At 40.3% G+C, this 15,985-nt stretch overlaps 1 protein-coding gene across 2 annotated transcripts in view; it reads left to right on the top strand.

The window, feature by feature from the left end:
• The window catches only part of STX8 (syntaxin 8), a 154,578-nt gene that overhangs the window by 115,473 nt on the left and 23,120 nt on the right, over positions 1-15,985 (top strand). The window contains exons 8-9 of one of the 2 annotated variants that reach the window (XM_075216956.1): positions 5,859-5,960; positions 6,427-6,497. In XM_075216956.1, the coding sequence (XP_075073057.1) occupies positions 5,859-5,960; positions 6,427-6,482 (158 nt within the window). In that variant the 3' untranslated portion in view covers positions 6,483-6,497. Of the gene's footprint in view, positions 1-5,858; positions 5,961-6,426; positions 6,498-15,985 lie in introns of those variants that run through there. The other variant, XM_075216955.1, reaches the window with a different exon arrangement.

The following is a 15,985-nucleotide window of genomic DNA, read 5'->3' as shown; positions in this document are numbered from 1 at the left end:
TGTAAGTCCCTATAATTGTGTTTTCCCACATTAATTACCCATAGCATGCTAAGTGTTTGTAATTTCTCATTGTGGGATCATTTCATCTCGTATTCTTCCATTGCAAAATAAATGTGATGAATTTGCAGCCACCAACACCTCTCCAGTTGAGTGGAGCTGATTCCACAGAGTGCTACCTCCCCACTAGTACGTGGACTGTGGTTGGCCTGTGTGTGCAGGACATTAGACTGTATGTACTCCCACTAGGGTTGTATGTTGTGGGCCCTTGGGCTTGCTGTGTATAGTGCCCTGTGTACTTGGTAACCAGTGGTTCCTAGCTGCATACTACTTTAGCCAACAAAATGGATGCTTCCACTCTGTGTATGTGGCAGGTCCGCTTAAGGTCAGCAGGCTTAAAACAGGAGAGAAGGAACCTTTTACATGAAACACACTTAGGGGGCTTTTCAGTTAGCCACAAGGTTCTGTAGTAGAGTGTTATGTTTCTGCGCAAATTATGGTAATGATAACATTGTTCATATCTGCTCACAACCCTTTGAGGTGCAAGCCAAAATGAGCTTAGATCACCTCCTACAGTCATGGGCAAAAGTTTTGAGAATGACACAAAAATATTATTATTCACAAAATCTGCTGCTTTAGTTTTTATGATGGCAATTTGCATATACTCCAGAATGTCATGAAGAGCGATCAGATGAATTGCGACACCTGGCCCCCACCGCCACCAATTAATCAAGGGCATAGGAATATTTGTTTCAGCTCCGCCCCTCCACAGAAGAGGGTGAAACTATCTGACATCAGGGCCTATCAGTGAATCCCCCTGCCCCCCACCTGCCCAGTCCGACGCTGACAATATTCATACCTTTGTGTATATTACAAGATACCTTTTCATATGAGATCAACTTGTATTATAGGGTTAGTGGCCTCTAAATTTGACCACACACTGTGAATGCAACCATTTTCTGGGCTGATCCAAGTTTCATGGTAATCCTAACAGACGAGATATGCTCTGCTTCCTGCCTAATGGTTCAGTAATGTCACTAGCTACTAGTGAATTTTCAGCATAGTATTAGCTTCTCACACAAGCGTATTTGAGTGGCGTATTGTCTTAAAGGAGAACATTTAATTGCAGCATACTTAGGGGCATATTCAATTAGCTTTTGGATTCGCGGTAACGCGCGTTACCGCGAAAAGTGCGTGTTCTTGCGGGTATTACGGTACCGCATTAACGCGGATTTTCGTTCGCAACCCTATGGGCTGCGAACGAAAATCCACGTTATTGCGGTACCGTGTATTACGTTTCGCGGCTGTTCCGGCGCGTTGCCGCGAATCCAAAAGCTAATTAAATATGCCCCTATGAGTGAATTTATATCCAAAAGCTTCTTCATTTGTGTGAAAATTCTGTCATCTCTCAGTACATATATATGCATACAAATAAACTCTGACCAATATAAATAGATGGGATGTGGCAAATCAAATAAGTTCCTATCAATTTGTTACTTTATTTTAAAGGGAAGTTTACTTGTGCCAAGCCCATTGTAAACCTATATTGTCTATCGCAGGTGTCCAATTGTCAGATATAAAAATGTTTTGTATCTACTCTCAAAACTGGTTTTCTCCTCATCTAAATGGGCTGGTATAAGAAGCATCTCGTTTGGGCTCATACATATGAACACACTGAAAGAAACTACTTATGTTTTGTTTCCATGTAAGCAAAATACTCAGAATCGTGCAGGCATCGGGATTAATGATCAAAGTGCCCACACGCGTCTTCAGACAGGCAGAAGTGTAAACCGCATGCCAGCCCCAAATGCTACTATTCCTACTGTATAAATACACTGGACAGACCCTCTTCCTCCTCCCAGCTCCCCTGAGGGTAACATGGAGGTGCAAATCAGGGCATGTTAAAAATATGAAATGTGACAAGATCCAGCGACTGCTGGCACTGAGCTGGTGCACAAATTCAAGTCCTTTTGAAGAGTGTAGATAGCCGTGCGCCCCTCTACAGAGAGAGAGAGAGAGAAACACCCCTAAAAATGAACCCTCCCCACTCCTTTACCTCCTTTCAATAATCTTGCTTTGTAAAAGGAAATCTTGTTTATTTGGCACTTACTTTGCAAAGAACATCGTAACTCCTCCACTCAGTCTGGGCAAACTTATGCATCTCCACAAATGCCACCATCTGGCTTCATAAAGCCATGCATGGAAACCCTTGGATGTAATCTAGGTGGCTTGTGCACATTGCGTTCCATGGTGTGACCTAAGCTGGTATTGCTGCACCGAGAGGATGTTTTACTCTTTGTAAGATACCTTCACTGAATTACTGTGACTCTGTTGATTAAAGTTGTTCATAAAGATGAACATGGTTCTGTAAATTGGTATAAACTATTTAAATAATGGAAGTTTTTCAATTTTGAGAAGAACGCTTTTATTATGGTCTTTATGTATATTTGACTTCTCTCCCGGAATGTCTGTGAGTTTCCCAGAAGAGCAGAGCCTCTCTCCCAGATTAGAGTCGGTGGACGTGGTGCGTGATAACGCGTTGCGGGTCATGCCACGCTCCCTGCTGTGCGATGCAGCTAATTGGGGCATTGATCACATAAACATACCTGCTCCCGTACTTGCCACACAATCTCCCTCTCCGGGAGGTTTGAAATGTTGCCAAATAATTCCTTATGTATCTATGGAAGGTGCAAAGATATAGCAGTGCATATCATAAAAGCTGTAGAATGTATGTACAAGCCAGTAAGTTTAAGTCATATTATCCCTTTAATAATATCCCTATGGATAATTTGTTGCATGACAACTGTATCTATTGTATTGCACCTCCCAAATTAATTACTGATTAGTGACTGGCTATCCAAGCTAGGACAACCAACTGCATGCAATACATTCAGAACTGTGGTTGAAGTTGACATAGTATAGTATAGGCACTTGTCAAAGAACAATTTCAGTCAGAGAAAATTGAAAAATGTAATAAAACAAAAAATTAATGAAAACTAGTTTTAAATATGTTTTGTCATTATTTGACTAGGAGCTACTTTTGCACTTTTTCATTTCACCAATATGGCAGTGGTAGTGTAAGAATATGAGTGTATAGCTGATTCTGGGGTGCCTGTGTAGTGCTTGCCTTTTAAAACATCAAGTGAATATACTAGTTGATTATACATTGAAAATATAAAGGAATTGTTCTAATTACCTTTTCATATGTGTCACCAAAGCTTATAATATGTCGCTAGTCCTGACTTTTCTTTAGCTACAAGGATGCCTGTTAGATCTGCCTCCTCCTGCCAATTTGCATAGAATGCTTACTGCTGGCTCTAGGGTAGTGTTACCAGCTACAGAAGGATTGTATACAATAACAACTTAGTAATTAGCAGGGGGGAAAAGTAACATTTTTGGATGCAAAGCACTGACATGAAATATACAGTTTTTCAATTTAATCATAAAATGTTAACGTATGATGATGATTGCTTTTACAACAATAGTATACTGAAATTATACTTAGTGTTACTTAGGATATGTCATTAGATATACTTATTTATGTAACACTGGCGGTCCACACCCTGTAATATAGGAAAGAGGTAAAACTAGTTAACTTCCACAAATTAAAGCCAGCTCTGAGGTTTGCTGAAGGGTTAAAGTAGAAGCTCTCAATGTTTGTACTCCGTGTAGTGAAATATTTAAGTGATGAGAAGTTTTCAGCCCGAAGGGCCTTTTGCACATCCACAGACGTAAATGGGAAAACACTCAGAGCCTGACGCAGAATCCAAACCGAGCAAGTTGGGCGGGACGGAATACTTACACTCATACTAGTGCGGTAATAAATACCCTTTAACCGGTCTCAATTTCGATATTGATATAGAGATATAGATAGATAGATACTTATATACTTTAATACCCATCACATGAACCAAGGCAATCTATCTGAACACTGCATTTCTTTCCAAAATTATGCATTTGTGTAATGCAACGTTCCATTGGCCACTTAATCCACTTAGACATGCTATTGTTGTGCAATGCATTGTGGGTCTGTCTGGCATCACAAAGGTTAAGAACACTACACTGCCTCCCCTCCGCTTTCCCAGTCTCGATCCCTTCAGAATATACAGAAATACTGGTTTGATTTATTTGGATTGCATCTAACTAATCCTCTTATTATTGAAAGCCATACATTTCAGAGTTGAATGTTAACCTCTCCTTATTTGGCCTCCAAAATTTCCAAGGACTTATTATTTGGAGATTGCTCTTCATGCTGATGAGATTTTAGACATTTTTTACCTCAATTTCTTGGGTTCACACATGTTCATTTGTTGGATAATATGGTGATGCTAAAATGGCAGCTCTAAGTACCTCATGCAAGTGTTCCTTGCCAGCAGGACCTTTTTTGTTATATCTGTGTTTATTATATACTGAATCCATTCTGAGAACAGATAGTTTGTCAGTGATGTGGCGATTAATTATTCAATAAAGAATCACAGACTGCTTGGCTAATGGCTTGATTTATTTTTTTTTACATTTAAATTTTTGGTAACAAATTAGTATGGCGTGTTACATAAATGTACTAATTTTCTCCCAGTCTCATTGTAAAGAATATTGCTTGTGCTGCATGCCACAAGATTAGTGTATTGGAAGGGAGTTAATGAACATGCAGTTAGGATAAAAATTATATATAATTTTTATTTTATTTTTTTCAACAAAACATATATTAGCGAAGATCATTACCTCTAACGCTCTTCCGAGGACATGCCTGGTACTTCGTCCCCTTCTTCGCCCCTAAAAACACCCATTCAGTGCCTCTCATAACTGTCACCAGGATGTGTGGCATTAGAAGGACATCACTCCCAACTGTCCCCAAATCGGGACAAAATCAAGATAATCTGGATTTAAAGACAATCTCCTCAAATCAGGACTGTCCCAACTAAATTGAATTGGGATAGTTGGGAGGTTTGTACCAACGGCTTTACTGTGTACAGGACAGCAGACATATGACCGCAGTCAGGGGGGTGACTTAGCAATTCTGGTAATTGATGTGACTCCTCTCATCCCATATACAAAGTCCCATAAACACTTGTGTAGAAGCTGTGTGCACTTAAAGACACTTACTATATTTTGTTTTTATCAGATCTACCAAAAAGGTCGATTCTACTATAATTCATAGATTTGCAGCAAATTTCTCTTAAAATTTTCTGTCCTCCAAATCATAATTCTAGGGGCATATTCAATTGGCGTTACAGCCAAAACTTAACGTGCCCCGCACACTATTACCGTCATTACGGTAATGGTGCACGTAAATACCGTTATTACAGTACTTTTCTCGCTGAATTTCAGCTCGTGGCTCAGGGAGCTGCGAGCTGAAATCCGGCTAGTATTACCATAATAACGGTAATAGTTTTTCCGCGGCAGAAACCGCCAACAATTGAATATGCCCCCTAGAGTCTGCTTCTTGAAATTTTCTTATTATAGGTGCACTCCTGACTGCACTGAGGGTTATACATTGTTGTTTTTAAATGTACCAACAGTTGAATTACCAAAACCATAAAGGTGTGTGACTTGTGCTATCCTAATTACTATATTCAAATACAGTTGGAGTAGATATTGTTGCAGTAAAAGGTGCACCATAGCTGTTGTTTGTGTGGAGATGGTTAAATTCATTGAAACAAAAATGTACTACTATGGTGTGCCACACTGCTACAGCAAACCCTGCTCCACCTGATTGACATGTGTAGAACACGGTGGTGGAGAAGTGGGTTGCCACTGGTCTCTGTTTATCCATCATAAAGAAAGACCAAGTAGTGGAATGCCAGTTAAGGTCTTTGTTAAAGTGTATAAACTATTTTTTAATTTATTTATTTTTCTCCTAGAAATTATTGATGACCTGACTAACCTTGTTGAGAATACAGACTCAAAGGTCCGCAATCAGACAAGACACGTGAAACTGGTGGATAAGAAATCTGGATCCTGTGGTATGTACCTACAATGTATCACTCATTTTATATAGGGTATTGCATTGATCAACCGAGGTGGTTGTGTAATGAACACAGCAGGCTATCTCTGATATAGAGAGGCAGACGAGAACCCCTTATGGTAGGTGTTTACAAGACGTAGCTCCTCAGCTGTCCTGTGCTGCTGTCCATAACAGCTAGGTGGCTGCCAAACTCTTAAGGTCTGGAGAGCAGACTGGATGTGACGCTCATATTAGATATCAGTCTGTGACTGTAGTCTGACCTCTACTGACGAAGCCAAGCACTGGACACTAAGAACAAATACAGTATAATCCTAAAGGACATCAGTGGGGTTGATTTGGTATAGCATTAAGGTTTATTAATTAAATATATATGTATTTTTTCAATGAAAAGTCTACTCTTTTTTTTTTTTTTTTCGTTTTTTATATCTTGCCTCTACAATTCACAATAACTTCTCAACAATTAGGCATCACTGCAATGAGCAACTCACCAAGGCAGTCACCCGGACTTATTGTCCATTAGATCTTTGTGCTTTCCTGCAGTAAACAGGTTTGTTTTATTCCTTCCATCACACCCTAAATTGGAATATATTAATCAAATGCATTGTTAAGAATTAAGGAAGTCCAGTTTTGAAGATTTTGTTTGGCCAGTACGACTGCATCGCTATATGTGTTGGCAGACTGAATTACCATAGTGAGGAGATTTGTTTTCTGTGCGTGCTCAGTATATCAACATTATGAGATTTATACAATTCTGTATCTGTACAAATTATTCAGTGAAAAGAGATCTTTTGATGTAAATGAACAGCAGTGTGTGTGTGTGTGTGTGTGTGTGTGTGTGTGTGTAACTTTAGTCTAGGGATTGTTTTTTTGTTTTTTTTTAAATGTCCTGTTCAGGTCAACCCATGGCATTTGTTTATATGTTTCTCTTATCCTAATGCTGTCCACTAACTTATCCTACACTTGAATTCCTACAGACAGTCACAAAATGTTCCCATATACAATAAGAATCAGATGCATACTATACAGAGGGCTCAACTCACACCAGTCATGGGGCTTGTTTCATTTTTCAGGGGTGCGTGGATTTATACTTTGTTGTTCTAGAATCGGGTTGCCAGGTGTTTGAAAACCTGCCAGGAATCAGCAGGAATGCCCCCTCCTCCTCAACCCCCTCCATAGTTTTACCAGCCCCTCCCCCCCATTCTTTTTGAGTTCTTCAAGCACCATTTTTCTCATAGTTTCAATATGAAAACACAATTGTGTAGAAATGGGTCTTTTTTAACCCTGTCAGGACCTTGCTGACAAAAGACCATTTCTTTTTGGAGAATGTATTCTGTATAACATTCATTTGTGTGTGTGTCTACACTAGAAGTAGCCAACCTTTCACTCCTCAGCTGTTGTGGAAGTAAAAGTCTCCGTATTCCTTGCCATGGCATGCTGAAACTTGTAGTTCCCCAAGAGATGAAATGATGCAGATTGCCTACCTTTGTTCTCAATCATCAATTAGATTAATAGCTACTACTTTATAACAGAAAGCAACATTCTGATGGGATAGTTGCTCCAGAAGTTCAGCCACTTCCCAGGAATTCTCAGGAGCATTATACAGCAAATAACACCAAGCCCTGGAATAGAGTTACTATTCATCATTACAAGCATGTTTAAAGCAGAATTTCACGGGAGATAAAATACACTTGGACCACCCAAACATATGATGCCCCCCTCTCCTATCTCCCTGTAAAGTCTCTGCAGATATCTCTGTTAAATCAGCTTCCAGTGAGCTCATGAATAGGAATCTGAGACACAATATTTTCTGCACACAGATAAGGTATATGTAATTTCCAGTGCTTTTATTTACTTTACACAGACCAACAAATATTTTCTGCTAACCGTTCTCGTCCTGATTTTACACAGTTTGTTTCACACGGATGACTTCTTTTGTAAGCCGAGCACACCAAGGGCAAGCGTTGAGGAATCTTAAAACCAAGTAATGCGTGCTCCTGCTGGCCACTAACGGATTAGAAAGGAAGCCTTCCATTTCAAGGAGAGGCCAGCTTCTTACAACCCTACAGTGGACAGGGTGACAGAAGGCTAAGTGGATTAAGGCACCAATTTGTTTAGTATCCTTTGATTTAAAGGGAGATCAAGGTCACTTATCCCAGTTTGAGATCAAGGTCAGAGACGAAGGTGGTGGCTTTCAAATGCCAAGACAAGCCAAGCATCCTACAATACCATTGTGATCGTCCTCCCTGGGTGGCCCCTGGCTGGAGACATTAGGATTCAAAGGGCTAACCGTATGTTTCTGAGGGAAGCACTGGGAACCAGCCCAAGATAGATGGTAAATGGGAGCCAAGCCAGCCAGGGAAGCATAACCAAAGGGTCATGGGGTTCTACTAAGTACTAGTTTGATCACAGGAACTTCAAACACCTTTTTGCCTGTTTTTCTTTTTTAATTCCACAGTTAAAATGCCTTAGCAGTTTTCATGGACGACTTAGCTGGACACTTGTGTCTTTGTTACCCTCAAATATTAGTTAATCATGAAGAAGTCCGTTTTCGGTTGTTGAGTTTACTGCTTACTTGAGAACGTTTTGAGAAGGTCACTTCAAGTTACTCGGTTGCGAAAACATATAATATGCAAAAAAACAGTTTTCACAGAGAAAAATCCCAAGAGGTAGGGGACATGCCACTTAATTTAAAGGGCAATTTAAGTGTGTTGAGTCTTGTGGATTAATGGGCAATCAACAAGAATGTCTGTTTCTACACTACCTTGTCCTGATAGAGAAATTTCCTATTTTAACATTGTTCAGGCCAACATATCAGGGATTATTTGGTGTAGGGATATTTTGTTTTCAAGCAGAGCTGCATACCCTTATGATAGAGGCAGAAGGCGAAAATTGATCCCTGACATTAGATCTACAGATTACACGCTAATGCATATAATAAGATAATGTTATATGTGTTATAAAAGCTGCATGAATTGTTGGTAAATCATATAAAGTTGACTCATAGTGAGTGGCATGAATTTGCTTTTCATTTAATAGGATATCTTGCCTAAAAAGTGACCTCATAATGTTAAGCTTTTTCTGGCTTTGGATAATGTTAGGGGATTGAGACCCAGGGATTGTGTGGAACACATCACATAGTCCAAGCGTTGTGCGTAGCCAGAAGCTTGAAGGCATTAGCACCTAATTTTGGGATACCTTGACCAATCCACTCAAAGAAAAAAAACTACGAATGTTAACGCTTTGATAATGTAGAACATTGAGACACTTGGATCCGGTTATTTCCTGTTCTCAGTAGTGTTAAGACGCAAGCACAATACCAGTTTTAAGAGAGTGTGCTTTACAAGGCTTTTACATGCATTGTTTATATCGCAGAGCACTAGGAGTCTGTACCAGGGCCAGGGGCAGGCTGGGCTGGGGGTGGGGGGGGGGGGACCGATCCCATAGTGGGATACCTTGGGCTGGGTCACTGGGCCACCTGCATTTTTTTTCCCTTTAAAATGTTACTAATATGCTGCAGAGTCAAGTCTTGCCCCCCGGGCTAAAATTTGCCAGCCCTCCCTTGACCAGGGCTGTACAAATAGTGGACAGAGGGCCTTAGAAGACCCTTTATGGTGTTTGCATTCGAGACAGTGTTGCAGCATTATTCTTATCTATTTTGTCATTTGTGTGTTTGGCCCCATGTGTCTTATTCCTGTGCAGTTGCATAATGTTAGGTAACAAGCTTCTGCATGTACTAGAGCTAAACGTATACAAACAGGGCAGCACGGTGGCTTAGTGGTCAGCACTTCTGCCTCACAGCACTGGGGTCTTGAGTTCAATTCCCGACCATGGCCTTATCTGTGAGGAGTTTGTATGTTCTCCCCGTGTTTCTGTGGGTTTCCTCCGGGTCCTCCAGTTTCCTCCCACACTCCATAAACATACCTGTAGATTAATTGGCTGCTATCTAAATTGACCCTAGTCTGTGTGTGTGTTAGGGAATTTAGACTGTAAGCCCCAATGGGACAGGGACTGATGTGAGTGAGTTCTCTGTACAGCGCTGTGGAATTAGTGGTGCTATATAAATAAATGGTGATGATGATGGCTGTTCACTATTTAGAGACTGTAAGGGTCATTTGTGAAGCCATCCTACAAATGCCATTATGATGTTTTAGGTTACAGGTGCTCTTGTAAGCACTATGTTCCGGTTCTAAGATTAAGGTACCAATTCTTGGATTGTTGAAATAATGTGAGTGCTTGTCTGTCATTTTGAAGTGTAAGCTTTAATTTCTAATTGATTGCTATCACTATTTTAACTAGAGTGTGTTTATATAATGATTTTTAACTGCATTGACTACCTGAAGTGATCTAATGGAGATTGCTCAAATTTCAGGTACCAGAGAGGCCTGCAACAAATGCTGAACAGGCCTCTCTTGCAGTACAAAGGTTCATCTCTGGCATCCGTAACTAATTACAGCATCCTCTTTTTACTAGACTGGGAGTAATAAATCTAGATTCGCTGTGTATTGCAATCTTACACAATGTTTTCAATTGCTCATGCCTAGAAGCCTCTCTGCAAGTCAAACAAAACAGTTGGCCTCATGCAGTCAAGGCCCACGCTTCAAATACACCCGTCTTGAAAGATAATTTGATTTTTAAATGATGTTGGGTTTTATTTAAAAGAAATCAGCATGACATCATTGTGTTCGTAGCGTCTGGATTTAGGCTTAACCATAAAATTTGGGCACTTCTCCTTTGGCTCACAAGCTCCAAGATTGAAACATTGTCGAGCTTGGAGAGATTTCAAAGTGCGTTCATAATATCGTACAGATCAGCAGTGTCAGAGATTAACCACAGGTGGCTAACCGAGGGACGTTTATAAACATCTGCGTCAAGAGAGAGGGTTTGCAACTAGGTGCAGAAAAGATATATAGTCGGTGCAGCATAACTATAGAGGTAACTTTTTGCCCCCTTTGCAGCTAGAGGTCTTGTTTTCTGATTCTGGTTTTACACTTGCCGAGATAAAGTGTGCACAATTCCTAAAGTCACATAGTTGCATCTGTTTCACTATACAAAGCACACGTATAATGACCGTTATGACAATGGGGTTAGTCAGGCACTGTGGTTTTGATGTTTTTTTTGTTTAGTTTTTAGGAAGTAACTGTATAGAGGAGGCATAGAGTAGTAGGCAGACTAATGCTGGGTACACACTTATACAATCATCGTGCAGATCACACAATAAATGAACGTTTGGACAAGAGTGTGTTTGCGTTCCCACCAAAATTATACCAAAACACATAGGATTGGTTTTAAAAACTTCCTAAAAATCACGATCAACGATGTCAGGAAAATGTGGAAGCGTGTACACACTCACAACCAGCAGTGTAAGCAGATATCTGTAGAGTGTCAACATCTGACATAACCATCGGCTGAAAAGATTAAGACCACAGATCTGAAGGTAAATTGTGTAGGTGTGTATGCATGAATCGGCATACTTATTGGAACTTTCTATCATTGGGGAAATTATTACAGAAATTGCTTCTGAAGTAAGATTACATAGCTGTGTACCCAGCTTAAGGTGCAGAAGTTGTAGGGGGTAATGGTATAATACTACTGGCTGGTACTTGTAATTCCACAACAGCTGGAGCGCCATGGGATGCCTGAACCTGCCTTATAGGCTTGGAGTTTTTAATGTAGTGATATTTAACCAGAGAAATCTGTCTGTCACTCTGTACCTTAACACTTATCAGCCAAACTACAACTTCCAGACTCTTTGTTAGTCAAACATGGGAGTTGTAGTTGTACAATGGAAAAGCAGCTGGCTACGCACCCCATACGTGGAAACGTTAGTGTGGTGTCAAACTGAGGCTTTTTGCACTCTGTATAGAACTGTCCATGATCCAAGCATTTAACGTTTTCCATGTCTGCACCTTGCACTCAAACGCTACGGACAGCAACTTCTACTGCCTTCAATGTGCACATAAAGAGAGGATAATGCCGGATTCTTGGGGCAGTTGTTCGCAGAAAGCGTCCATCAGATAGTACGGTTATACTTGGGACAGACTGTGCAGTAGGTGTATTAGAAAGACATGTTGAGCAGATGGAAATTGGATGTAGAGATATATGGAACAGCATTGAGAAATAAAACAGTTGTTAGATGGAGGATAAAAGGTGTTAATGCACAAGTGTAAAGTTTTATGTTGTGTCAAACTCTTGTTTCAGGCATTTGTGGTACATTGGATATTAGCTTAGAATTCTCATGATTTCCGCATTTGTGCTGGTACTCGGGTGATGTTGGAATGTACAAAAAAATAAATAACGGGCTCCCAGTCCCCTGTCTCCCCCTCCGCAGCCCCACTAAAGTGTCTCACACCAGCTTTATTTGCCTAATAAACCAAGTCTTCAATGGCCTAGGAAATGCCTCCATTTTTCTGCCAAAGCCGCCTAGTAACGGCCAAACAGATAGTCTCCAGCCTGTGCCAAAGGGACAACAACAAGGACCAGGAGACATCGCCCCTCATTCCACGTCCCGCTGCCCATGACAGCAGGGAGCCTTTATTTGAAGATCCCAGACCCTAGAGTCACGGCCTTATTGTTATCCCTCCGAGAGTTTCCAGCAAAAGGAAATGAATGTATTCCAGAGATCAGCTATTTGTTTCCCTCCTCTACCCTGGTTCATCTCACCCCTCTCTCTCTTTTCATCCACTTTATTTGCAGAAGAGAGGGCGAGGGGATGGCTGGGAGTTAGTGTGTGATGAATGCTGGGCACACGGGGGGTGGGTGAGAGAGATAAATCACCCTGGAGACCGGGAACAAGCTCTATCTATTCCGTGGACTTTATACCAGATTGGTTTCATGTATAGAAGCCTCAGAAAGATTTCTTGTAGACCCTTCCTGTGCCGGTGAGGGTCAGCACCATGGAAGCTTTAGTGTCAGACTTATAGACATTTTCACTGAGATGCAAGAGCTTGCAATCTGTTGCCTAACTTACACAGGCAGACATAAACTTATGCAATTGATAGAAATATCCTTTACTGTTTTAATTTTCAATGTCCCTTATGTTACATTTATTATGTAGAGGGAAACGTTGATTTTAAGTTAAAATAAGCAGACAAGTTGATATATAATACAGATGAATACACAATTTAGTTAGCTGTATTGGAGTCCATTAGTCTGACTACTAGTGATATCTCTGAAACTGCATTGCTAAGTTGAACATCTTGCTTTACAGGGAACTGAATATATTGACCTATATGTAGTTGTTATGCTATATACTATAGTACCTCCTTCACTATTCACTAAAGATCTCCAAAACATTGCCATTGCACTTGCTAAGTCTGTCACCAAATGATCGCACCTGTCCAGTTTGACCTGCTTAATCGGCTACAGGCTACTTTATCCTTACTGTTTTCAGACAAGCTTGCAAAAACTTTGTATATTATACTGTACTAACTCTAAATACTGTAATGTATTAAAAATAAATTAAAATGGTGAAATATATAAGTTTGCTTTCACTGGAAATACATTTTGCTGAAACTATGTGTGACACACTATTAACAATTCAGCTCATTTACAGATAGATCATGACAAGTTTCTTTGACAAAACCACATTTTGATAAGTCACTCATTATGCATGTCAATGCAAATTTACATTAATATTGTTCTGTGCCATTTGTAGTCTGATGCCTAGTTTTGATGTGATAACCCCCTCAGTGGTCAGACGTGACTGTAGGGAACCCTCCAGAGCAGCGGTAGCGAGACACAGATTATTTGTTTATAATTGGTTTAGAGAGATACTATATGTTCTTCTGGTTTTTCTGGGTATGAGAGAATGTGTGTGCCGTAAACCGTAGTTCCTCGATCTCTTCAGATAAAGTAGACTAGATCGGATGTACTGTTTGCCGGAGGTTTTTCACAAGACCTCTCTCTAATGTTTTCGCTGTGGTCATGCACCTATTAATGGCTAGAATTTTGCTCAAGGGTTCAGCTTCATAAGAGGAGAGTGTATGCAATGCAGACTCTCGCATGGGATGATGGAAGTACACAAGGAACCTCATTGTTCTCAACTACCTTGGACTAGAAACTGAGAGGGTCCTTCAGACTCTGTGCAATACTTGGGTACAGGAAGCTATTATATGTGAGACGGAGGCTCGGGCCTCTCTTTTCGAGGGTGCTCAGTGACAAAAAGCGGGGTGCTTCTCCATAAAATATTTCAGTCCCTATTATTTCCTCTATGGTGAAAACCTCAATCTGTTGGGGCCATTCATTTCTTTATAAGCAGCTCTAGGAAACCGTGTTGGATATAATGATTTAACTCTTTCATAAATGAAGGAATGAATCGAGGCCATTAGAGAGGTCAGTGAAATTGGAAGTGCACAGTGTGAGGAGTTGTAGGAAAATGATCCGAGTGTGGTAGTAGTAGATTAATTTATCATGGCTTGTGCTTCATATGTTATATATTGCAAGATATATCTATTGCACTAGACCGATTTGTCTGCCTATCCATATATACTAAAGAGACAGATCTTGAAAGCATTTTACATTGTAATGTAAGAAAACTCTATTAGATATTAGGTGACTCCATGTAACTTTATTTGTTTTTTTGTTTTTTAAATGAAGGTTAATTGAGTGTAAGTAGTTAGGCTATCCATCGCAATGTCAATTTTGTTCAAGCGTGGTGGCTCATTTGGCTCACTTCTGGCCCCAAATGTGATCTGTCAGGACAGGAACAATGGTAACATGGCACACATTGCTGTTCATTGTATGATCTGACTTATCCAATGACACCTGTAGGAAGCTTTATCCTTCTGGAATGACGGAAACATGTGGTTAAGCAATCCTGCCTTACTGCCACGAAGAAAGTTTAACAACAAAGTGGGTTTATCACAGCGGAGGTTAATTATGAAGCGAAAAGTTGTCCAGTGAACAAAATCGTTGTGCGAAATCCTCATTTATTCTCCTTGATTTATGCAAGTGAATTGAGATTTCATCTTAAATGTATTGGTTTGCAGAGCAGGATGGCGTTGTTTACGGAAGAGCAGAATGCATCGTCTGGGAAGGGTTGGGTGGAGTAGAGTTAAGGGTGAGGGTTCTGTTTTAGGGGCATTCCTTGCTGGGGGTGAATAGCCACTTGCCTTCCTGAGAAGGAACTTAATTTTGCACCAGCTCAAAGATTCAGGTCCAATGCAAAACTGCTTCAAATACACAAAATGATTAATTGAATCCATAATTGAGGCTAAGTGGAAGCAGATTGGACTTTGATGTGACTTTTACACTTTGTAAAGTGCATTACTTAAGATATATCTGCACCTAGGTGCACTGCTCCCCCCAGAGCTTAGAGTAGGCGTGTAACGTTAAGTGCGCATTAGTTGACCATCTTGGTGCTCAGGTGAAAATATTTTGCGCTGTGCATCCAGTGCGCTTCATAGATACACCATTTATTTTTTTCGTTCTTAAGCAATATTCAGCCTTTGAATTCACTGGAAACCAGTGACATATCTGAGGTATGAGGCACAAAGAGCTTCAGCCTACAAAGTGGCTGCCTCCTTGTGCGTAGGTGACAGCTTCACTTTAATAGTATTCTGCTACCAAAATATTGCTTGCATAATAAGTCATCATTACTTCTTTTCTCCCATGTGTATGTGGGTGCGCGTGCACGCACTGACCTTCCGTGCACATGTGTTTTGTATGTAATGTATAAAATATGCATGTAGATAATTATACTACATTTTAGGTGCCCCCACAAGTTTGTGCTAGCTGCAGGGCAGTATTTACATCTCACGGAATTTTCTGCTATAGCGGTGGTGACCCCATTTAAAAATCCCATTGAAAATAATTTTTGCTTTAATATTTGTCTGGAATTTGTTAATTGCTGCAGGGAGTGACAGTGATGTGTTTGACTTGTACAAGAATGGAAAATTAAGGCAATTTCCTAAGGGAAGATATGGGCTTCAGTATATATACATGCGTATAAAGAATATACATCACAGGATTTAAAAAGAAAAAAAAATATAATTTTTGCAGGCCCCTAACAATTGCATCTTTCCC

The sequence above is a fragment of the Mixophyes fleayi genome, chromosome 6, assembly GCF_038048845.1.
Source record: "Mixophyes fleayi isolate aMixFle1 chromosome 6, aMixFle1.hap1, whole genome shotgun sequence".
In the NCBI taxonomy this organism is placed as follows: domain Eukaryota; kingdom Metazoa; phylum Chordata; class Amphibia; order Anura; family Limnodynastidae; genus Mixophyes; species Mixophyes fleayi.
This window is presented reverse-complemented; position numbering and strand designations above follow the sequence as displayed.